At 41.6% G+C, this 25,269-nt stretch overlaps 1 protein-coding gene across 1 annotated transcript in view; it reads left to right on the plus strand.

Annotated features, from left to right (window-relative positions):
• Window positions 1-490: 490 nt before the first annotated feature.
• Window positions 491-25,269, plus strand: part of PREX1 (phosphatidylinositol-3,4,5-trisphosphate dependent Rac exchange factor 1) — a 146,518-nt gene continuing 121,739 nt past the window's right edge. Inside the window, exon 1 of the mRNA XM_042883619.1 lies at window positions 491-655. Coding sequence (XP_042739553.1) covers window positions 491-655 — 165 coding nt within the window. The remainder of the gene's footprint in view (window positions 656-25,269) is intronic.

The raw sequence follows: 25,269 nt of genomic DNA on the forward strand, positions 1-25,269 counted from the left end.
GGCTGTGTGTGAAAGGTTTGTGCGTGAGTGGGCTGTGTGCGAGCGGTGCGTGGGCTGAGGGGCGGTGCAGCGCAGGACGGCTGTGAGGTCGCGTTCCCGCCGCGCGGTGCCCGCGGATCCATCCCGCCCGCCGACCGACCCCCACTCGCGCTTTCCCCTCAGCCGCCCCCCGCCGCCGGCCCGGCCGGGCCTCCAGAGGGGAGGGCTCCGCTGCCTTCGCCCGCCCCGTCCCGCCCTCCTCGCCCGCCTCTCGCTCCCCCTCACTCCCCCCTCCGCCGGGACTTCCCTTCCTCTCCTCATTCAGCGCCGTGCCGCTACCTCGGCATGTCCCGCAGCCGGGCTCCCTTCGGCGAGTGGCCCCAGTAGCGCCTCCGGCCGCGGGCGGTGCAGGGCCGAGGGGCCGGCGGGGGGCGCCGTTACTCGGGCACGGAGCGGTCATGGGGGGCTCCTGAGGCGGCCGAGGAGAGCAGCGGGAAAACGGAACGCCAGCATGGAGGCTCCGCCGCCTCCACCGCCGCCGGGCGCCCCCAGCGCCTCGGAGCCCGCGGGCTGCCCCAAGGACGCGGACCGCCAGCTGCGCCTCCGCCTCTGCGTCCTCAACGAGATCCTCAGCACCGAGCGGGACTACGTGGGGACCCTCCACTTCCTGCAGTCGGTGAGCGGCGGTGCGGGCGGGGGGAGCCCCTCGGGGGGGGCGGCCTCTCCGCGGGCGGCTCCGGAGAGCAACTTGTGGAAGTGCCCGCGGCCGGGCCGATCCGCGCGGGGGGAATCTCTTGTGCTGAGAGGCGGAGGGCGGGGGATGCCCGCGCCGTGACGGGGAGCGATCCGGGGATGCGTCTTCTTCGCGGAGCGCCGCGTCCCTTTTGTTGTTGTTGCGAAGTTGTTCTACTCTTTGTTAAAAGCTCTGCCTTCGTAGCTTGTTATTTGTAAATAAATGTTAGATATGTGTCGCTTTAATGGTAAACGTAAACACGGGATCGGGCAGGGTGTGTCTGTGCATGTGGAGGCAATTACACCACCCTCCGAAAGGGCTGGTTCAGAAGTAAAGCTCCATCTGGATGTTTTCTTTTTCCTATAGAGATGTGAAATTCATCACCATCGCAGTCCTGCAGATAAACCCTGAGAGCCTGAAGTAAAAGTTGCCAGATAAGAGATATGCCTTAAAAAAGATTTGATTGCACAGAGATCGCTAATGAAAGCGAGGGAGGTCTGTGCAGAGATTTCCAAAAGATTGGTCAGGGCAGAAATTCATTGTGGTGTTTTGCTAGATAAGTGCTAAAACCTGATTCCATCTAACGGGCTTCAACCCCGGGCTCTTTCTGAGTCGTCTTTCTGGCCATGTTTGTGTTTGTTTGCTATTTAAACCCTATTTGTCTTCAATGTTCTTCAGAATCACCCAAGTGGCAAACTGTCTAGCATAAAAGACAAATGGAAAGGAAGTGGTTGCTTTAAGAACAGTCTCTACTTAAATCCTCCTTTTCTCTCAAGTAGTTGAACACAAAGTCTGTAATTTCAGAAAGCTTCCAATTAAAGTGTCAGTTGGCTTCATGTAAAATGAGGATTGTGTCTCGCTGTAAGGAGACTAAAAAAAGCTGTGAGTTGCAAAATGCCCCTTGCTATAGACAAAATAAAATAATAATAATAATAACAAAAACTCAGAAAACTCCTCTGTCCTAAGTACTGAATTTGAGATTTTGTCAACTACAGGCTGGAATGCAGACACGAGCCACATGTGTTTTTAGCTTCACTTCCAGCAGCTATAAGCAGTCACAGTATTCATAAATGGGATTTACATTGATTAGGGAAAAAAAAATTGAAAGGAAACAAATCCCTAAATAAAAAAGTATGTATTGGTATTTATCAATGTGGCAGTTTTCATGAGAGCAATAGTGGGTAATACACCTTAAGTGGTGGCAGGAGATCTGCATTCTCAGGATGGTGTGCATGCAGCAGAAGCCCTTCCCACCCCATGGGTTGGCTGCAGTATTATCACCAGGGGTTGATTCTGATAGCGTCGCTTTACTCCCCCATGGAGTTTCTGTTTCACTATTTATGTTTGAATAAAGCACTGAGGGATTGGTTCTTTCCTATCTCTAGGCCTTGGTTTAGAGGAGGATTCATAGACAGGGTTAACTTTAAGTGTGTGTTGAAAGTTCCTGTGCTCTCCTAAATAACAAGAAGTTTCTTAAATCATTGACCTAGTTCTTGTAGGCTGAAACTCTATACAGCTGCATTCAGACAACTGAAAGGTATCGACACCATGGAAAAGAGAATGAAAACCCGCTGCAATTTGTAGAGATAAAAGGAGCAGTAGTGGGAAGAAATTTTCAAAGATAAAATTTGGAGTGAGAAATAATTCATGCATAGATGTGGTGAAAGGCCTTAACTTAGCACTTTCTACAGGGTACCACCAAGTGCTTTGCCCTGCCTCCCACAGCAGACAGAGGACATGACATGTGATGCATGGTGTCATCTATATGGTCACCGAAGTTAGGGGCAGTTATAGGGCTAAAGTTTTGCCATATGACGCTAGCAAAAGAAATACTGTAGCTCTGGGATTCTGAATTCTCAAATCTACTTGTGCCTCACAAATTAAATTCACTTTACTCCCATTAGTTGTTTTGTTTCTTTTTGCCTGAGGAACTGCAGCTCCTGCCCCATGGATCCATTTCTTACCATTTCACATTCAGTGTGAGTAGCACTTATCCAGTGCAAAACAAATGTAAACTATTTCACTTTCTGGGCTATGATATCTAGTTAATGCTTCAATATGGTTATGTGACATTAGTCTTTTTTTTTTTTTTTTTCTTTTTTTTTTCTTTTTAATAGTATGAATTGAATTGAAATTGATTATTTTTCCAAATGTTGTGGGAGCAATTTTTTGGCAGCAGTGGAGAAAAGACTGCAGTTCCTCCGTGTGGACAGCTGCAGTTCCGAATCTTATGGAAAGCAGTTCCTGTTGAACACGAGATAAAACTTGAGGAGTACAGGTTCCTCTGCTTGAGAAGACTTGATCACTTTGATAAATAGCAGAAGGCTGAATCTCACATCTTTCAATCGCCAAGAATGTGTTTTCTTTAAGTAGGATGGGACAGTTGTGCTTTAGAAAATGGTTAGGTGAGGGAGTTTGTGCTCCTTGTTAAATATTTGCTATTGAAGCTTCAATTCTCATTAAGTATTCTCAATAAACAATGTTTTAAAAAGCAAACAACTACATTCTATGGGTTTATTCACAGTGCTGAGCTTGCTAGCTAACAGAAGCTTCCATGTGTTCCCTAGTAATGCAAAAGAATCTCCTAAGTATCTGATGCTATGCATTTGCAAATAAATCAAAACAACTAAGAGTATTTTTGTCCTTTTTACAAGACCATGTTAAAAGAAAGGTTTCCTTTTTCTTTCTGCATGCTTACAAGTCTTTCTTCCCTATGCTACAAAGGAGGGAGGTTCCCTGGGAACACAGGGACTTAGACTTTTATTTGCTTTTCATAAAAGATTGTGGTCTTTATTTTTGCTTCCATGGATTTATCATGTGGATATTGTGAAAGTTACAGAACATGAGGTGCCCTTTTCTCGCCATAAAAACAGTGTTAGACACCATGAAAAACATTTTGCTGTTGGTTTTTGTACTTAGAAGTAAAAAGATTAGTAAAATTAGGCCAGATGTTTACCTATTTAAATAAAAATAATAATTTCTAGAATCTACTACCCCATACTTCTGGTAATTATCACAAGAGGAATTGTATCTGGAACATTAGCTTACATGTCTCTCATAGCTACAGCTAAATGAGGTTATTCAATGCATTAGGTTTAATGTACCCCGCTCCTTTTCAATCTGCACATTGCTTGTGAAATTTTTTCACTGACTTGTGGACACAAGAAGGCAGTCCTGGTCGGTTTTGTTCCTGTTCAGTTTCTGTTACTCCTATGAGAAGTCATTTTACAATATCATGTTTCGGAACTGTGGAGAAAATGAAATGCAGTAGATCTTTGCTGTGTTTTGTTCCAGATGTTGCAAGTTGAGGTGATCAGTTCCAAGGGATATAGCTATTTTTAAACAGAATCTTGGCTTTGTATTAGAAGGTAGTATGGTACAGGTATGGTACCCATGTGCATCATGTGATCTTCATAGTTGCATTTTTTTGTAGTCTTAAGCCTCAAGGTGAAGCACTGTCATACTGAGAAAGGACAAACTGTTTTCTACCAGCCCACAGCTTGTGATCTGAAGTTGTTATAAATATGCACGTGCTTCATGTCCTGTCTTATCTGCCATTTTGTTAGGCAGGTATGCTGCAGAAGAAATGCTGTGCAAGTCATGGAATTAATAGATAATACTGTAGATATGCTGGTATGTTGCTAACTTAATTTAAAACATCCTTATAAAGGCCCATCACACAGAGAGGTTTTTTAAAGCAGCAAGAAGAACTACAGGGAATGGATGAAAACATCCTGCTGCCAACGTCATTAGAGGACTGCTGATCAAATGAGAAACAAAGTAGAAAATTGTCTGAAGCTAAAGGAACTTGACTAAAAGTTCCTGATGGAGTAAGATAAACTTCAAAGAGATAAAGGCAAATAGTTCTGTTGTAAGTCTCTGAGATCATAAACCATAAGGATTTCAGATCTCCAGACTTCAAGATTCAATTAATCCTTTGCCTCCTTGCAGCCTCTTTGAACTCACTGCAATTCATGCAGATATGTTTACATCCTGTATATCATCTTGTAAACATTTCTTTTTTTCTGTGGCAAAACTAAAACAGGTGATGATTTTGTTTGAGTGACCAGTCTGAGAGATGTTAAAGTGTTGGTTGGTGACATCATTTTGCTGGCATGCTGAGGTGTAATGTTGGCACACTGCGGACTTAAGCTTACCTGTTGTCTGGGAATCTGTTCTTCCCCTTGTTGTACAGAGAAAGGTGCTGCAAAATTCCTTGAGGAAAAAAAAAAAAAAAGGTTTTGGTTGGTTTGCAATGTTGTACAGCCATTCCACAGAACTGTGGTCAAATCTCTGATACTGACATTGCAATGATTAGAGACTGTTTTTCCAGTGGGGAGGTGCTTCACACGCTTGTTGTCCATTGTTTAAAGACAGATTGGCTAGTGGGTGCACAGCAGTTACATGTCAGTATTTAAAGGTTTGGCATAGCAGTTTGTTGGTGTCATCATATTAATTGCATGTGAAAGCATATTAACTGTAATGATCTAACACACTAGCTTGCAGTGTATTTTGTTGCATACACTTTGTCTTTTCTTTCTGCAGTCCTTTAATTTCATTGTATTCTTGGTTCTAACCTGCACATGCAGCTCCCACTGCTTCATCAGGTAACTGCAAGTATATGAAACCAAAATATGCTCTGCCTCGTATACAAATATGGCTCTTTCATCTCTGAAGACAAACCACCAACTCCTAAATTCTAATATCTGAACGACTGAGTGTACTTTGTGATTGAGCAATCGCTGTGTTTGATGGAGGCATGAAAACAGCCTGAAAGTTGAGCTGTCCTTATCGGAGATGAAGCTGGATAACTAATTGTACCAGGATTATTTTTAGTTTTGAATATTTCTGCCATTTATTTTTATATGAAGATTGGAAGTCTTCTTCCATCTTATCTATTGTGTAAATGTTTTGTTAGGACACGTGCCATCAGATAAATTAACCCACATCCTACAGACTCAAAATATTTGTTATGCTCCCTTTTTTTGCTTGCTCTGTAGTTGTAATTGATCTACTATCTCTGGATTTTGCACTCCACCCATCTTGAAATATGATAAGCATCACTTTTTTTTTTTCTCTTCATATTTCACAATCTTGTTTGCATCCGAGATTAGGCTGCTGATGCTCGGAGCAGCAAAGACCATTCGTCTCATCTGTGAGGTGTGGCTTCCTGTTCTGCCCCTGCTCTCTGCATGTTTTACCCTCAAGAGACACAGATATGCTCTTGTTCTAGGAGGTGAACGGTGTGATTGGGTGATGTTGTTCCTCTGCTATGAGACAGCGAAAAGAGCAGCTGGGGAGAAGGAGTTGTTTGAAAGAGATCTTAATGAACTTTGCTGTTTGGTTGTTTTAATTACTCAGATATGCTCACCTATGGCCAACTGTTATGGTTGCCTATGATCGAGATTTTCTGCTGTTAGGTCTTCACAACAGGAGATGTTTTTCTTTAAGGCCCAGTTCCTGACTCTTGCAAATTGAGGAAGATGACAGCTTTAATTTTAAAGTGCAAGTTTGTATCCCTTGTGGTTGTAGAGTGTGAAGAACAACAGCAAACCATAGATGTGCATTAGTTATTAGGTATTCACGTTATGACTCAAATTGGGCTGGTAACTTTTAGTAGAAGTTTTATTTTTCAGGTTGTGTTATGCAAAATCAGCTACTAAAGGCTGAAATGTGAGCAGATGAAAAAGTTCTTTTGCTCTGGGTACAAAGAGAACGTGAAGAAAACAGTCTATAGAAAGTGAAATAGAAGTGAAAAGCAGAAAAACGAAACAAAGCAAAGAAAGCTCTGAAAATATTTATTCATCTTAGGCTCAGAGAGAAGAAAGTCTCAGCTGGTGAAGCTTCAGAGATATGAGTGGTGGTATCAGGTTTTTTTTGTAGCAGAGGATGTTGCTCATAATATTCTGCTCTAAATTAAGAGTTTTATTGTGGAGGGAAGGAGTATATAACTGCATATAAGCACTGCACCTTTTCCTTTGCTCTAATGAAGAGATTTTTTTTTCCTGTGCATTTTGCAATTTTCCCTTACATCCTATGGCAGTCATCTTTCGTGCCATTAGTATTCCTATTTCTACATATATTGGAGATAGGGATCTTTATAGCTTTTACTTTTCTGAAATGCCAGCAAATGAGAAGCTCTTTCCCTTCCCCAGCCTTTTTCACTGAAGCTTTACAAACCAAAGGTGTTAGGTGTGCAGCAGATTTGTGTATATGAAAGATGTTATTTTCACACTTTCGTCGAATATCGACAATGAGAAAACACCTATAAATCCCCTGTGTAGTTCCACCACTTTGCTGGCACGCAGGTGAGAACTGAACCTTTCTCTTTGTTTCCTCACTGGGGCTTGGTGTTCATCTGACCCTTGTTATCCTTTATCTCTCTACTCTGGTCTTGTTACATCCTTCAGAATGCAGTGTTTGACCTGACTACGTCTTTCTTTCCTCTCAACTGCAGAGATGCCATCAATCAGCCTTTCTGCCATTTGTCCCTCCCTCTCACATTGGGGTGCCAGTTGTTGTCTGAACATGTGCCGTGATCTCTGGGGGAAGGGAGAGAGTGGCTGCCCTGTGCTTTCAGAACTCGCTTGTAAAAGCAGTCTGGGAGCTGAATAAGTGTATGGGAAGGACAGAGATGCTGGGCTTCAGTAGAAAAGAGCACATGGATCAAAAAGTAAATCAAGAATCACAGACAGCCAAAAGAATTTGAGTAAATTGGTCTACATGTAGCTGAACACATGGCCGACTTTCAGAGGTTTTGGCTGATTTTAGCAGGAGGCAGACAGATACCCATTAATGCCGCTCATTCATCCCTAAGCATGGGGGATGGTTTATCCCGATTCTTAGGTATCCTTACTGTTAGAAACATTTTCCTAATGCCTACTGTAATATCTCATCTTTGTGGGGGTTTTTTCAGTGAGCACAGAGGCAGTCTCTTTCTCTTTTTATTAATCTCTCAAGTATTTCATGGCTTTTATCACATTTGTTTCAGTCTAGATTTAACTGTCAGACTTTTAAATTCTTTTCCCACAAACTATTTAAATTTACCTCAGATACTTTCTATTCTGTTTGGATTCTTTGCTAATCTATCTATTTATTTCTCAAACTCTAGTTCTCAAAACACAGGCACAAGACACAAGTCTCTAGCTGTGCTGAGTTCCTGTATTTTCTACAGTAGTATTATTATAGCAAGAAGCATTAAGAAAGGTTTGCCTCAATTTGTACTTGTATCTGAGAACAACACCTTGATCATACCAGTGACAGCAGCCAGGTGTCTGCAGAGAGGGTATATGGGAACAGCTTGATATTTAGACTTCAGGGATGTGTTTTGGAAAGGCAACACTGAACCTTCCTTAGGGGGAAGAGTGATGTCCTGAAGCCAGCTTCCCTCTGCTCAGATCCTGGCCTTCCCAGAGGCTTCCTACTCTGGAAAAGCATCTGAGGCTTGAAAAAAGAGCAGCTCCTGAGTGCTCTGTCTGCCTGCAGGCATCCAGATGAGTCCATGAAAGATGAAGCTGTCAAAAAATTACTTGTTTCTGTTGCCTGCCTATTGTTTCTTTTAGGCATTTGCAAGAAAATATAAAGGAGTATATGAGCATTTCCTTGTTTCCAGATGCAAAATCACTTTTCTCCCTTCTCTGTTTTCTTTCTCTTTCTTTTTTTTTTTTTTCTTTCCACCTCAAATTGGATTCTCAACCTGAAATGAGAGTTTTGTTGGTAAAGGTCTTGCAGTGCTCTAGTGGATTTTGAGACTTAAATTGCTGTGTATGTTTTGATTTAGGTGATGCTTGAAATCCCTGTGCAGTGGCAGTCTACACTGGTGGCTGACAGAGAGAGTACTGCTGACCCACATCTGCAAAGCAGATCCATCATTACCTGCAAAGACTACCATTATTCTTATTATATTATTATTTGCATTAAGACAGGATTTAGTGACAAAGCCTTCTAGAAACGTAATTTGACCTCTTGGACCTTGTTGGATGAAGCCTCTCCAGTGGCAAAGGCTTTCAAATCTCTTACACTTAATCTTCTTGCTTGAAGCTCTTGAAATTAGGAAATGGAAAGAAATCTTGTGAACTTCTCTACTTTGTGAAGATTTTTCATATGCAAGTAGCAATTGTCATGCTTACAGAAATCTGTCCTGTGCATAGAATCTTTGAAACTGTTCTCATTGACTGTCCCTCCTTGTTTTGTGACACCACGGCAAGATCCCTTTGGAGGAGTCTTTCAGCCAGATCCTTTTGTTTTGTGCTTTAGATGACCTGGTGAAAGAACACATAGTTCATTCACAGTAAATGCTCTTGTTTATTCCTATCCCCTTGGTATTGGGATGGGATTCTTAATTCAAATTTACAGAGCAGTATTTCGTTAAATGCCCTGAATTGACAGATGATTTCTTGATTAATGCAATCAGTAAAGTGGTACTGTTTCAGAGTGCATGAAGGCTGTTTGAATTGAGGACATAAGCAGTGGGGGTTGTACTTGTGGCACAGGATGGCTGCTATTTCTTCCTCTGGGGTGACTTTGATTCATTCCCTCCTTCCCCGTCCTTCCCTTTTCATTTCTGTCTCAATACTTTAAATTGTGTTTTCAACTTGTGTTGAAGCAACTGGTCCTACTTTTTCAAAGGAATAGAAACACCATTATCTCATCTATTTGGAAGTTCCCATTTCACAGTGGGAACGACTGCAGCATTCTCAGCCTTTAACAGCTAAAGGCAGAACAAAACAAAAAACAAAACAAAACTTGAAATGTGCAACAATGTTACTTCTTAATCAGCTACAGTTTTCACTGTGGTATAATGCGATTCATGCAGAGCTATCTCATACAGAATCTGAATGCCACCTTTTACTTTCGTGCTAATCTGACTGAGGTTTGGAATGGGGATTGCACCCAGAGTCTGTGTAAGACCTGAGGAAGATCTTGGGCTTAAATGTTGCTGCAGATAAAGACTATTGCTTGATTGTTTAGCCAGCCAAGCCTGATTCTGCACAGACAGTTGAGTCAAGCCGCAGTGGACATTCAGATCTCTGGTAAACCTGTGCTGGCACAGACCCTCAGGGTGGATATCTGAACTAAAATGCCTGGCTCCCTTCTTTGCCATTCTATTGAAGCCATTCATCTGAAGAGGCCTCAGCTCCCTTTGAACTGTGTATCTCAAGGCTAGAGTAAGGGAAAAACGGTTCTGTGGGGAGAAAACAGTTCCTTCCCTCTTCCTAATGAGCCCTCCTCCTTAGAAGAATAACTGATTGCTTACACAGCTGATAGCCATATGTCAAGCCACAAGATAGTAATTGCCCAAAACTGAATGAGAGCTCTGATAGGACCCCACAAACCTAGTGGCAGAAAGGCAGATATTGGCCGTTCCTGGCAACCTGTGGCGATGTGCCACAAACTGGATAGCAGTGCCACTCCTGATGGTTCTGGCATCATAGGCACGTTAATGTCATATGTTGCTGCATTGCAGAGAGGGTGATAGATTTTTATGCCCTGATTATTTAAAGACCAGGGGGTTACTTGGATAATGGGACAGCAGATCTGAGTTCAAAGAAATTTTACGTTCATGTATTGTTATTGCCATTGCAATCACTATTTCATAAAAGAATATTGGCCATACAAACAACATCTGGCTGCAACCCAGCTGACATCTCGTGATTCATTTGAGTAAGTTTTGTGAATACTTCATTCCAACTTTCACTTTCTACTTCTGGTTTTGCTTGTGGTCAGTTCTTGTGTCAGCAGGTTAATTTGTAGATTTCCAAACAGTTCAGCTTCTGTAAAGCAAAGCTGCTTTTTTTTTTTTTTTAAATTAGCTCTGTCTTTTAGTCATTAAAAACATTCAGATATGCTAGCTATCATTCAGTTGGCTCACTAATACTTTCAGTTAAAAATAATAATTTTATAAAAAGAGCAAGCAATCTAATAGGCATGTTATTGATTATATGTTCCCAGTAGATTCATTAGTTATATAGTTGCCAGTGCTTAAGAGTTACAGCCAACCTTTTCAGGGCTCCCTTGAGTATACATTGGGATGTGCTTGTCTGTCTGTTTTGCGTGTGAAACTTGATGTGATTGGGCTGGGACTTGCCCAAATCAGGTTGCTGATTTAGTTGTGATGTTGCTGCCAGTGATACCAAGCATGTGTCCTTTCTGATGTGTGGGCAAACACCGATTGCTGGCAGGTCACACTGCTCACGCCTCCCCTGAGAGGGCCACTTGTGAAGAGAGAGGCCAGCGCAGCCCTTTACAGCTGCTGCCCTGGCTGCTGAGATTGCCACCAAGGAGTGGTGCGTGTCTTTGTGGTGCGAACAAGTTATTAAGAAGCAGCTTTGAACTTGTGAGACCCATTTTACACCGGAACTGCTGGATGGCTGTCAGATGTTAACCACTTCTGCAGTTGATAAAGTGGGCTTAGATTTAATTCAGAAGTAATTTTTTAAAAAATGTAATGACATCATCCTCATCTCCTTAAATGTTTGCTTATCTACAGAAGATCACTTAAGTGATAACACTTCTTCTGTCTTGGAAGTTTTCTCTGCTCCTGTGCCTGTCATCCTGGTGTGAGTAACTTGGAACAACCCATCATAGGATTCATGAGGGAAATATGTGTCAAGACAGAGAAATCATTAAAGGTTTCATTCAGGGATTATTTTGGAGGCTGAGGAAACCGACAGTGAGAAGAGTTCCCTGATATTCAAAGCGTGGTGTGTAACTGGCGAGGGCCTTGCTTTGGGGACAGATGCCTGATAAGAATTTGCATTTTAGTGAGTTCTTATCTCAGATAGGTGGGCGGACTTCAGCTACACAGCAAAGTCTCTGGTCTCAAGGGACTTTCTGTCTAATCTGACAACTGCTTTGAATTCATCACCTTGCAGGGAGCCATTTGCTGTTAACCTCATCTCTGGGTGGCTAAGGAAGCCCCTTTCATTTTGTTTGAAGGGGCAGTAACAGAAGGCTGTAAAACTTCTGACCTGGTGAAATCTTTTGGACCCTGAAACCTGATTCTTAGGCAGAATCCGGGTTGTTGTGGGAACAATGGAGAAGCCTGACATGGATGTATATCAGTGGGCTGTGGACTATTTCATATGTAGGTCACAGTGGGGAAAGATACCGAGGCATAACTTTATCTTGATCTCGTTAGAACTGATCGGTGGTTAATGCCTCACATTGTTAAGCAGGAGACTTTGGCTACAGATGTAGTAAGCAAAGCAGTGCCAGGCTTCATCCTGCAGCCCTGAGGCCAGCTGCGTGTGTCTGGAACGGTCCTGTCTGACTGAGCTCTGCTCTTTTCGAAGCAGGATGGCTGCATTCAGAGTGCCCACTGAGAGCGGTCCCTGCCCATCTCAGTGTTGGCGCTGAGCCTGGGAATTGTTTGGGAGAGCATGAGTGGCAGGCCCACAGGGTGCCAGGAGCGTTTCTAACATTCTTCTAACAGTATTCCGAGGCTCAGCCAGAATTCCAGCACTGTTAGCTTTAGGATAGATGTAGCCTGAGCTCCCACCCTAGTCTGTGGCACGGTACTGGGGTAGAACAGTGGTCCTGTGGCAAGTGCTCTGTTGTTACGTGGAAGTTCCAGTTGCCAGGCCAGAGGTGTTGGAAATCCCTTCTGCCAGCTTTCCTTAGCTAGTTTCTGTCACTACTGACTGTTGCTGTCATAGCCTGGTGTCTTTTGTTTTTTTGATCTGTGGAGGAGAGAAAAGAAGGAATGTGGCCTGAATGGGTGAGGGCTGCTTCAGGGCAGTGCAAAGGGGAACCAGACAACAATTACCTAATTCTGAGCGTCATTACTGACAGTTGTGAGTTGAGACTGAAAGCACATTGGTCCTTCACAGGAAGTGCTGCTTGCTCATTTCTGTTTTATTGTGGAAAATCAGAGGCTTCAAATGATAGTCACTGGACATTTACATATTAGTTTTATTGTCTCTTGTCCATCTGGATGCTGGTGGTTCTGTCTCTGTCCTGTCTCTGTCCTCTGGTGGCACTGTGCTCGGAAATCAGTGCAGATAGGAAGCAGTTGTTTGTGAGGAGAATGATGACAAGACACAGAAAAAAGGAAGAACAGCAGGGCAAGATTTCTGAAGAGAGCTGTAGAAGCGTGATAGCTACAAGCAGCCAGCTCGTAGAGGCACCACCCCTCAGTAGGAAAAGAAGTAATGAATATTGGGAAGAAACTTGCTCCCAGGATTTTGTTCCTTTGTCATCTCTTGAAGCATTGTGTGCACCAATATCCCTGCTGCAAATCGGTGTCTCCTTTGCATTGTCATAAATGTTCTGTTCACATGTGTGAGGAAATGTTCTGAAAACTTGCTGGTGAGCAAATAATGATTTGGGAGCTGTTTGAGCCAAAGGTGATTTCTTTGAGAGAAATAGTTGAAAGGTGAGATTTGCCAGTTATGTTACTCAGACAAGACAAAAGCACCATTAAATGGTGCAAGGTACACAAAATCCGGAGTATTTGGGGTTGCGGTACTTTTTTGTTTGCTGGACTTTTACTGAGCCAGACTTCCATCTTTGCTGTGTCTGAATTTCTAGTGTTTTGTATCCAGACTTCTGGCCTTCACACTGCACCCAGATTCTTGGTTTACTATTACCTTGTTTTGCAGTGGATTGCAAAGCCTTTGCCCAAGGACAGATAAACTTACTATATATTTTTTTCTCTTCTGTGCACTCCTCCTTCTCTGTTCAGCACTCAGAAGCAGTATTTGCCAGAGTAAGTACATTTCTGAATTAGGAAGCAGGAGGAAAAGCATTTAGAAACAAAACTGAACCAATACAACTAATATGTAGTGAATCCTTTTGAACAAAACTGAAACAAGTATTGGTTCTGAGTGAATGGAAGAAGTCAAAAAGGACAGCAGTACTTCTAGTATTCAAGCAGTTCAGTGCAGGCGTATTAGATGACTTCATAGTCCTTCAGTATTTGCCAACCATGAAGTTTCAATAAATAAATCTGCTTTGGGCAGTTTCCATTACTATAAATTAAAAATTGTGTACAGTTTTTCTTATTACTTTAGTTTCTGGTCTTGGTTGGGTTTGTGTGTTTTGTATGGTTGTCAAAAAAGGCAAGACTTTCTTATTTACTCATCAAAACATTCCCTGAACAAATGCATGTTTTTGTCTCTTATTTGACTATTAAGCCTCTCTCACCTTAAATATTTGATATACTCTTCTGTATCTCAATTGTAACCTGGTGAACAGGTCAAGCCAGTGAAATTTTGCCCAGCAGATGGATTTACTGAAGTGGGATGGGAATTTTCTCTAGTTACTGAGTAGCAGAGAAAAAGGAAAAAGAAAGAACAGTCTAGGACAATATTGTGTTATATTATGTCTAGTAGAGCATCTTTTGAGGATTCAGCTGTCTCTGCGTGCTTCATCCTGCAGGATATTGAAGCCAGGAGGAGCTGAGGAAGCCCAGCCTGTCCCAGCAGGTGCTTGCACCTTGCAGTATCAGCCTTTGGTGTACAGAATGTAAACATCACCAACAGCAAGGCACATCTGGGAACTTCAACCTGACCTATTTCCTTCTTTATTTAAAAACAGCTTAATATGCATCTTGACATAAAATAAAGCTAAAAAGAACAGCCAAGCCTTTGATTGGTTTTGTCCATTTTACTGTGTATGCAGCATATACGTATGCATACAACATAGGAGATCCTCCTGCACAGTAGAGGTAAATGTATCTTTCTTGAGCAGTTGCACAAGAAAAGCCACAATATTTGGAAAGTAAAGTATGAATCAAAATTTTGCAGCACAAAACCAGAGGAACTGAAATTTGCAATCAGCAAGCAAGAATTAAAAGTGCAGAGGCAGCAGTTGCTGTGTCCAGGTGGTGTGTGTTTGGAGGCAAGGCTGCGTGACATAAGTTCTCTTTTAATGTGGTTCTGGGTGAGCTGCTGGGGTAGCATGGTATCAAAAAACAGCTTAACCCAGTGGAAAGAAAAGTTTCAGGCTGTTTTTTTCTCCAGCATTAAAGAAGAAAATTTTGCTTTGAAGTGCATTAAGAATACAAATCCTAGTCTGTGTTTATGCAACTCTTTTTCAGCTGTATTCCCTCAAAATAGAAAATTTGGATATAGCAGATGGAGAAACTGAGGCACAGAAAGACAAAATGTATGGTCCAAAGGTTGTAGAGGAAGTAACTAAGAGCCAGCAGCTGAATGTCCTGTCTTCATTCATTACCTCCATTAGGAAGACACAGCAATAGATATCACGAAACCTATATGTGACCTTCGTGGAAAAAGTGCAGCAAGAGTTTTAATTCTTTAATTCTATTTTCTGGCAACCAGCTGACATGTCTCTGGCAGTTAATGCTCAATGAATTGGTGGTGTTAGCTTGGTTCCAGGGGGACCATTAGGTATAAACAGAAGCAGTACTGAAAGTCTCTGTTCAAAGACCAAAAATCAATGTGTATAGATGGGTGCATCAGTAATTTTCCAGTTCTGGGAATACTAGTGCTAAATGCAAGAGACTGTGCTAGGAGAGTTTTCCTGCTGCAGCCCTCTGGTGCAAACATAAAGTTGTTGAACATAAGCCTCAGCTCTTCAGGAATCGCCCGTCAGCAGCTTCCCATTGCTCTCACTGAGTAATAAGAATGTAAATAAAGAAGCTACTTTTATGTCTTAGAATTACTCAGTGCCAGTTGTCTGAACAGTTGTGCTTATTGTAGAATCTCAACAAGTGCAAGTGCAAACACTCAGACATCTGGTTGTTTCACGCTTGCCTGGTCTGCTTGTGTGTATGTTAGCTGCTCATCTCAATGCTATGCAAAACTACTTTATTAAGCAGTTGGTGCAAGACTGAGCTCTGTAATCAAGCCTATATTGAGCACAAAGGGTGTAAAAGACAGAAGTGAAGTGAAAATGTCAGTGGTTTGAATGTACTCCTCTTATTGTCCTTATGTTCACTGTGAAAGAGCAGCCTGTTCCGGGAAAGTACAACTGAGGCCAAGCTGAATCTGAGGGGAGATTTGGAAAAAGTTGAGTTATAACTGTTGCTATATAGAACACTTCACTCGTGTGGCCTCCTTGTTCTTCTTGATTTTGGTGGGAGGCTGGAACTTTGGAGATACCACAGAAAAGAAGCTTCTTCTCATGCAGTTTTTAGCTTCAGGGTTTAGGCTTTAAAATAAGAATTGAGTTATTTAGTTGTTGAATCCTGAAACTCACTGCACAAACCCAGATTTGGATGCAGGAGGCTGTACTTGGGTATATTTTGGGTCTCTGCACAGTTCTGATCTTGCAAGGCTTCAGCTGCCTCCCTTTAGTTGATTTTGAAAATTTATCTTCAGTCAATGCTCTTGTTGGGTGTTGTCCTAATTCTCCTCATTTTAACAAAGACTTCTGTTCACCTCTGTTCAGCTCTGACTCAGTCAGAGACCGCTGCTCCCTGCTTCAAACTAACGCAATGCCAAAGGGGAAACGCAATGCCAAAAATGTTATGCATCTCTGTGTATCAAGATGCTTTCAAGCCTTTTGAATAATATATCAGTGAGTTTTTGAGACTTTTGATTATGAGAAGGAATAGAGGTGCCTCTTTCCAAGGAGAGGTGAAAACATCATATTTTCAACCTCTTTATCACTATTGTTGGAGCACACAAATGATGGCCCTGAGGAGATGGATAAACAAAGGGCCTCTGGGGCACAGCAGAACACAAAATTAATGTGGATGCTTTAGGTTTATAACTTTGGAATTTCCTGGTCGTTGCAACCAATTGGAAATGCCAGGATAGCAATATACCATTATCCTAGAATCCCTATTTCACGTTATTTTACAGGACAGTACACTGGAGCAGAACAAACTGGTAGACCATCCATTCTCTTCCACTGCTTAGGGCTTTGACTTACATTTGTGGGCATGTTTATATGGGAGTCACTGTGACAGTTATCACCATGTCCTATTCCATGAATTCCAAAGGTATGAATGAATGTCTGAGATTTCCATCTCCAGTTTTTATAATCTACAGGTCAATGTGTAAATGCAGGCTTGAGTGCTGAGTTGTAGGAGACAGTGCTTTAGCAACAGATGCACGTTCTGTGCAACTTTGTCTGAGACAGGTGTAACCTTCAGGAGAGGAAGGAACAGAATAGAGGACAAAAATGATGTCAGCCATCTCATTTAAATTGGCTTGTAAATGTGAGTCATAGCCGTTATCATAAGAATGTATTATTTAGCATTTTATGGATATCACTAGAGTCATATTCCCAGTTGCTGAGAATTAAAAACTATTTTCCACATATACTCTAGATATAGTACACATTAGCAAAGTGGTGGAGAGGATACGTAGGGTCTTTGAAACAGTACTTTCCAGCTTTTCTGCTGGAGACCTGAGCTGGTGCTGTATACCCCTGGCTGGCTCAGTGCCATGTAGATATTGCTTTTGTTTGGACTCTGAGAGCAGTAGCTGTGAGGGCAGAAAAGCTCAGGCGTGGTGTTGCTTTATGGCTGCTTGTGTGTAGACCAAGCTTCTTCTTCCAGTGCCTCTTCCAGTATTGCACTGATGACCTGAGTCATCTACAATGAACCTCTGGCCATAAGAATAGAACTTGCTTTCTGGAAGAAGTATTAAATATGGATGATGTCTGAGTGACAGTTCCAAAGGAGGAAGAGAAACATGTGCTGTCTTAATCTGCTTCTGTTTTCTAGGCTTGTAGGTTTTTGTTTGCTGTGTAAGCAAGTTTCAGCTAAGCTGGTGTAATTGGTCTGAGACTGAGACTTTTGGGTGAAATAGGAAGACTTTTTCAGGCAGATTTCAGCTGTGGCACTAGGGAAAATCTCACAATCTTTTCCTTGCAAAGCTTCTTATTTAGATATTTCTTATATGTCCATTCTAATGTGCATAAGTGTAATTTGGCTAAAAGAATTAATTCTATCTTCATTTATTATTATATAAATATATTTTCTAAACTTTTAAGCCAGCTTAAAGTTTAAAAATAATAAAGGTTTTCCCAGTGGTGACCAAACCAGGTAGATATGTAATCTACAGGAAGATTTGGAAACATGGTGCTTAGATCTCAAACTTCCTTGTCTTTCTGAGGCAGTTCTGATGCTGCCTTTAGAAACTTCTGGGTAGAATGTGCAATGCCATTCACTGGGAATTTCCCTTAGTTTAGACAACCAGCATCTTTTCCATCATCGATTTTAGTATGAGTCTTTGTAGTGTCATGGTTCTGGACATGCCTCTCCAAAGGAATAATCTGCCTTGGAGTACCTCTAAGAAAAAGTTCGATGCTGCATGATTGCCTTAACAGCGTCCTTCTGAAAGCTGGGGAATTTTCTTTTTTCTTTGCCTGATGATGCAGTCCTTTTGTCACTTTATCCTTTGTACTTCTTGGTGGGGTTATTCTGTTTGTAGCAGCAAGGGAGAAGGAAGGGATGATATTTATCAATTCCAGATGAATTTCAAACATTTAGTTCTGACATGCAATGAAATCCTGTGGCATTTTCTCTCCCAAAATTTTTCTTCAGTCAGCGCTGAAGGATGACCTACATGAGATGCTCAGTGTTGGGCATACCAGTATTTCATGCCCAATGAAGAAGTTCTTACTGGTTTTAGGCAGAATGTAATTCAGGAGAGAGATGGAGAATAATCATGAAATGCCATTTCTCTGCATGCTCTGTCTCTGGTAGAGATATAGGGGATATTTTTTATGAGACAGAGCGATATAAAAGTTTTTCAGCTCAGAGACCATCAAGTAGTCCAGAACTTGAGCAAAGCAGTGATGTAAAGGTCTCCTGTTTGAGAAAACTCTGAAAAGTTTTTAATTTTTAGCAAATTTTTAGAGCTACAAGGCAGGAATTTCCTGCCTTAGTATTTTTTTGTTATTTTTAGTGTTACTTGCATAAACCCTGCTTATTCCTGTGTTCATTTGTCTTCACTATTCATTCACTAGTGTCTCTGATACTGATTTTAACCCTTAAGATGAGGAATAGAAGAGTGTAAACTGCTGAGAAGTATCTGGTTTCTTTCTTTTTCTGTAAAGCTCTCAGTATTTATGTTTAAAAGGCTATAAAGAAGATGGCAACGGAGCAGATTAGAAAAGAAAGATTTTCAAAATATATTTCAGATTCAGCTATAGTCTGTATATATGTGCAAACTGACTCTTGCAGGCAGTGTTACCAAAGCAAGAGTGGTGATATTTAAAAAACATTTCTGAAGTGCTTTCCTTTGCAGTGAGTGGTGAGAGCACAGAAGAAGGGGGATGGGGGTCAGGTAGGCTTGTACCAGCTCAATGAGGGGTGTCACATACAAATAGGGGCCCGCAAAGTGCAGCAGGAAGGTGCTTACCCATTAAACTGCCCCAAATGAGTAAAAGATGAGGCTTAGTAGGAGTACCTAAGTGTCTTTTTGCCAGTAAACTGTTGCTAGTTTGGAGCAGTTTCAATTTTAACACGACAAAATAAATGGTTTTTTTCTGTTTCTAGAGCTTATGGTAGAATAGTGCCTCCTACACCATATATATTCTTTCTCCAATTATTAATGTGATGTACCTTCTAGCTGTGATGACATTCTGGGATTCATGTTTTTTGGTAATGAATTCCTGGCTATTACTGATGCAAATGGAATCTTGATGAGTTTACATAGCAGTCATATCTCCAAGTGCATAATGCACTGATGTGTGGTACCAACTGTTAAAGCATGCATGAGCTGGAAATCTTTATGGACTCTGCATCGCATTATGGAGGACATTCATGCGTAAAGAGAGTGATGCTAAATATTAGATGATGCTGCTCATCTTCAGTAGCTCATTGCTCCCAACAGAGCCAAGAGTAGGCACAGAAAGGCACAGGCACACCAGAAAAGCAGGAATAAGAAGGAATTATTGAGGAGAGAAGAAAGGCTATGTAATCCAATCAGTAGACTCCAGGAATTGAGATTTGCTGGTTTTTATGCAAGCAAAAGAAGTGCTGTTTACATGTGGGGAAAAAAAACTGAAATGTCATTTATCTTACTTATTTCTTTATAACCTTTCCCGTATGCAAACTGAAGTTGTATACAATAACATGGCCCATATGAATTTCCCTGTTTGGATTTGCCACCTAGAATGTACTGCTTGGACACCGTGCTCTGGCAGATGCAGTCTTGGCTCTGCTGCTTAGAAAATGAGCACGATGATCACAGCATTTGCAGAATAAACAGCTGAATACCGTCATCTGTTTTTTGTTTATCTGCTTTTGTGGCAGTCATAATCATCATATACAAGGACAGGGAAGGCTGTGGGAGACAATGCAGACATGGGAAACAGAGTAGTCAGCTATAATAGCTGAATCCTGGAAAGTTCTTTCATTTAACTTAATGCTTAACTTTATCCTACTGTTAAACATCAGGCACAAGTACGGAATTCTCATACTTGTGCAGCTAAAACACAAAGAATTCCTAAATTCTTAATTCAATTATTGAAGTTCTGATTAAGGGAGTATAATCCTTTGTGCGTCTATTTGTTGATAGCAGTGGCTTAAATTGCAGTGGCTGAAAAAAAGATTAAAGAAATGAGGAGATAGTTTCTAAAAGTCAGGCGAGTGAAGCAGCAAAATAGATAGAAAAGGAATGTTGTGAAGTGTCCAAAACTAATTACTGAGAATAAACCAGGCAGACTGCTGATGGAAGTGTAATAGATTCTGTGCTCCTGCTTGGGGTAGGGTTAGGGTGGCATTTTGATCTTTTCTAGTCCTGTTTTTCTCCCTTCTTTAAGCAGTGGAGAGGAATAGGTCAAATGCATTCATTTATTACTTTTAGGCAGCTTCACTTTCTATTTTATCTTGCCTTACTCTGTGTATTCATAACCCTTACCGTTTATTTTCATGGGAAGTTGTGAAGGCTCTTCAATCCACCTGCAGGAACAATTAGGGGCTTTAGCCCCACGTGCCCCTTTGGTGCCTTGAGCTAAGCTGCCTGATGAGTATGGGAGTAGCTCTCACAAACTTGCTAAGCAGTGGTAACCAACTGGCAGGGGTTCTGTTCTCTCTTGCCTGTTTTAGTCTTGTTCCTCACTTGTTCCAAACCTACCATTTCAGGTTGTTACCAGAACAGTTCTTTGTAAGCAGACTATGCAAGCACTTTGCAAGTATTCTCATTTAAAACCTGGAAAGAGACCTGAAAAAATGTGGAAAGAGGTTTTGAGTCAGATGCTGACAGAAGAATCTCCATCTCTGGTTGCTTGACTCCTGATACACTCATGGAAATGGAACTTTGTATGTTTCTGTAAATAAGTAAAATCATTGGGTTCCATTAAGGAATTTTCTCTTTAAATTGGGACAGCGTGCAAATTTCTGGCCAGTCACTTAGATGAGAAGAGTAACAACGTGTTGTGTTTGTCTGGAATCTCAGAGTTATAAATAACTGGTCCATTTTCAATTGAACCTTCAAAACCTTGTTTTAAATCCATCTGGAGGATCTAGATGTTGTGGGGTCAGCTTTCCCTACGTACCTGGCTCTGCTCTCTGCTCAGAGGAGCAACATAACAGGATGGAGGTTTGCTGTGTGAACAAGAGAATTTTGCCCACTGTTCCTAAGTTACAATTTGGCTTCAGAACATGGCTGGCCTCACCTTCTTTCAGTGTTCTTGGCATCCATCTGCCTCATTTCCAGTCATCTTTGTCCCGGCTAGTTCCATTTTGCTGTGAAGTGGCTTCCTTGCACCACTTCCTTAGTGGTACAGCTGTGTTTTTTGTTCCTGTAGACAGCATTTTCCCCTTAGCACTCTTGCCTCTCAGCCTGATATTCCCACACTTTATAAATATGCTTGCAGTGGTGCCGTAAGTTGTCCTTCCTTATTTATGGATAGAGTAGCAAATTTGATCCAGATGGTACTGTTTTCTAAAGCCTGCTTCTGAAATCTGTTTGCAGGATAAGATCTGCTTGAGCATATGCCCAATCAGCTGTTTTTAGGAGATCTTTCAGGACTCCCAGTGATTTTTGCCTTATCCAAGTTGTGATTCCTTACATACCTTGAATCAGTGGGATTACATCCTTTTTTGTCTGCTGCAGCAGCCCAGGCAGACTCTAAAAGCTGCTTAGATTTAATTGTTATTTTGACATAATCATTTCCAAGAGACTTTGTGCTCTTTGAGCTTAATGAGAACAAAATATTATTTTATGATACGTAGTAAAATGACTATTAATTATGCCATTAGTAATAATTACTAGCTTTGTACCAAAAGATGTTTGACAGTAATTCTGACTAGAATAAGGAATATAATTTCTCAGAATACATAGCCAAGGATGCCAGCCACATTTAGTGGCAATGTGCTGACTGTGTGTTCGTGTTGCCCAAGACCACTTTTGCATGCTGTCCTTCTTGTGGACTTTATCTCCTATTATTCATGTTGCCTCTTCTCCCTCTTTCTCTCTTTATGTGATTACATTCCTTTGTTGTGAAAACTGAAAGAATATCACCTGTGGGGTGGCCAGAGCAAGTTTTCTCAGGCAAGCAATCCATCTCAGAAGGCCTTGAGGAATTTTGTTTTACAAGGTTGAATCTGTGGAGAGCAAAATAAGAAAGCACAGTTGTACAGCAGAGGTCTGTGATGAAGTCAGTTGAAGATTGTGCTTCAGTCAGATTCAGTTCAGCCTGTGGAGAGAATGTACAAGAACCTGTCAGAAGCAAGTTTGCTTCTTTGTGAGCATAACGCCATTGTCCAGAGATTTCAAATCACACTGAGTGTGTTGCAAAAAAGACTTGCAAAACTGAGATCTTTCGCTGCTGCCTTCCACAAATTGAGGGTCAGGGATCTCAGCAAAACCTGCTTTGGGGTGTCAGTGCCACCCTGCAAAAAGCATGTGGGACAGCCTCTTTTAGGTGGCCTCCAGCTGCTGTTGACAACTAGTGAGGTTACAGGCTTTCGTGTGTAGAACTGTTGAGGCAATTCAACTTCTCCGTTTCAGTGGGGATATAAAATCTCAGCAGTGAGTTAAGTGCTCTGGAAAAGCAAGATCAGAGCCTTCTCTTGCCATAGAAGAGCAGATCTACGCACTGGCATAACAACAGTTTGATAGTTGTTTCGATAGCCCTCCAAATCCTTGGAGGAGTTTCACTTTGCTTTTTGTCATGGCTCCTCCATGGAAGTATTGGTCCATCACTGCCGTGCTGGAACTAGCTACTCTGAGGTCACTCTAACTGGACAAACAGGCATAGGGTAAGCTGTGAAGAGTCATAAAAACATTGGGAACACTCTCAGGCACAAGATATGAACTTATAGCACAGAATGTACAGATTAAGCTGCCTTCCAGTGTTACTCTATTGTATTACAGCTCTGCAGAGATCAACTCTACCGCTCCAAGTCATTTTCGTGTTAGTGGAGTGCTGAGGTAGATGATTAAAAACATAGTTATGTCCTTTTCTTCTATCTTGTGCAGTGTACTGCTAAGCAAACTCTAGAAATGTTTGCTTTAAATCACCTAAGTACCCAAAATTGGGATGAGTTTTCTAATTCCATGTCAATATTGGCTCAAGCAACCACATGAAAAATATGGACAACTGTTTTCTCACAGCAGAACACTCAGTATTGTACTGACCCTTGCTGCGAAGGCCTCCTATCTTCTGCACTGCTTTACAACTAATCAAAATAAAGCATAAAAATAAAAGCTTTTTTGATTATGTTCTCAAATGAGATTATTAACCAGACTTAGTTATAGCTCTTATCATTTTTATTGCTGTTACCAGGGAAGTCATATGTAGTTTCTGCATGTGGTACCTTCCCCTTCTGAGCTGCTGGGAGAAGGACTGAACTGCTGGGGTCTGGGGGATGAGAAAGGGAGATAAAAGGGAATCAGTCAGAGTTTGCCAATGGCACAAATGGTGAATAAGTTGTCTTAATTCCATAGTTTTGCAGATGTTCCTTTCAGGACCTTCAGAAACCAAGAATGAATTCCTTCCTCACCCAAAGCCTTTTTTTATTTTTCAAATATTTTTTTCTGTGTTGAAAGAATATTGTGAGTAGTACCTTTTCTGATTACTGTTTGAGCTTCTCTAGATCCAGCATTATTGGTGGGAAAAATGTCTCATTCCAGATTTAACAGGGAGCTTATATTGGGTGACCATTCCAAACTCTGGCAGATGATGGTTGGGAATCCTTTCTAATCCTTGAGCCTACAGTGACGTATCCTCTGATGCTTAGCAGAAACAAGAGTCTAGAGTTTCAGATGCTGGAAGCTAGTCTGGGCATCCTGATCTTACAGAGGTCAAATAAGTTTTGTTACTTGTGGGTTCTAAGTTATGCAAGCAGGTTCTCTTCCTGCCCTTACAGTAGAGCAGTAGATGGATTAAACCAGGCAACTTGCAGCAGGTGTGAGTACTTGCTTCTGTCAAACAGGACATTAACTGTTATACAGAGTGGTTATGGAGAGTACTTAGTTATTAACTGTAATATACTTTCATATTGTTGGAAGTCCTGCAGGAGGATGAGTTGTAACATCAGTGTTATGATTTTTATGAGCCAGAGGTGCAGTGAACAGAGATCATCCTGTGCAGAACGACAGTGAGAAAGAGCGGTGCAATGGTAAAATCCATGTATACCATAAAGTTGCCTTTTTTGTGTGCTCCCAGGTGAATTCTTAGCTAAGGGCATCAATATTTGCATAAAATCATGTCCTTGTAGCTGGTGGGAGAGCTTGAAAATGGGACATGGAAGAAAGGTGAAATTATGGTGAACATATGGCATAATTAACTAATCAGATCTGTAGATTTGTGTCAGGTTTTGCTAGACATTAGTTGTTGTTTGACTGTGGCATTTGCTTTTGGCACCAGATTTTCTCTTTTTGATGCAGCAAGTAAAATGTGTTGAGTCCATCATGTGCTCGGGGTCCTGTCACACAGACACCTGTTGCAGTGTTTAGTTCCTCTTTTTTTTTTTTTTTAACAGCACAGACTGATGTTAAATCAGCCCAATGCCCTGAGTGTTGCATCACTGTATCCACAGTTCAGATCTCAATGAGGCAACAGGTGTGCATTGTTCATCTCTTTTTTTTTTTTTTACTCTCTTCAATGACTTGGCATATGTTAGACATATACGTGTAGGGAATGTGTTTGTCGCTCTTCTTTTTGCTTCTCCATAGATCTCTATTTAAAAGGTCGCAGCTTATATATTTTCCTGTGAAACTCACTGCACAAAACTTACTGCACTACACGTACAGCACAAAGGCTATCTCACCTTTGCAGAGGTTGTGATCACTGATGCACTGTTCGGGTGCACTAACGTGAAGCACTCTGCCCACGTGTTCAGCGTGAAGAGCAGCAGTGGGTTTGATGTGCTCTGCCTCAGCCTTTGCTGCAGACAGGGAATTCCTGGAGGAGCCTGGGAGCTCTTTTGGGAACAGGTGTGGGTGCTCAGGAGTTCTGCCTTCCCTTCTCTGCACATAATTTGAGTAGCATGAATTTGATTTATAGGGTAAGACAGAAAGAAATGTAGGTTGGGAAAGTGAATGGGGAAAAGCAAAACTGGAGAGGAGAGAGGGGGAGGGGAGAAGTGGCCAAGTGAAAGGGAAATGGGGAGAGACAGACAAGACAGAGAAAGAACTGTTTCCCCTTTTATGAGGAAAAGAAGCCTTCAAATCAAGATGACT

Source organism: Lagopus leucura, unplaced genomic scaffold (genome assembly GCF_019238085.1).
Source record: "Lagopus leucura isolate 7727_CA_CO unplaced genomic scaffold, USGS_WTPT01 Super-Scaffold_100039, whole genome shotgun sequence".
NCBI classification, from domain to species: domain Eukaryota; kingdom Metazoa; phylum Chordata; class Aves; order Galliformes; family Phasianidae; genus Lagopus; species Lagopus leucura.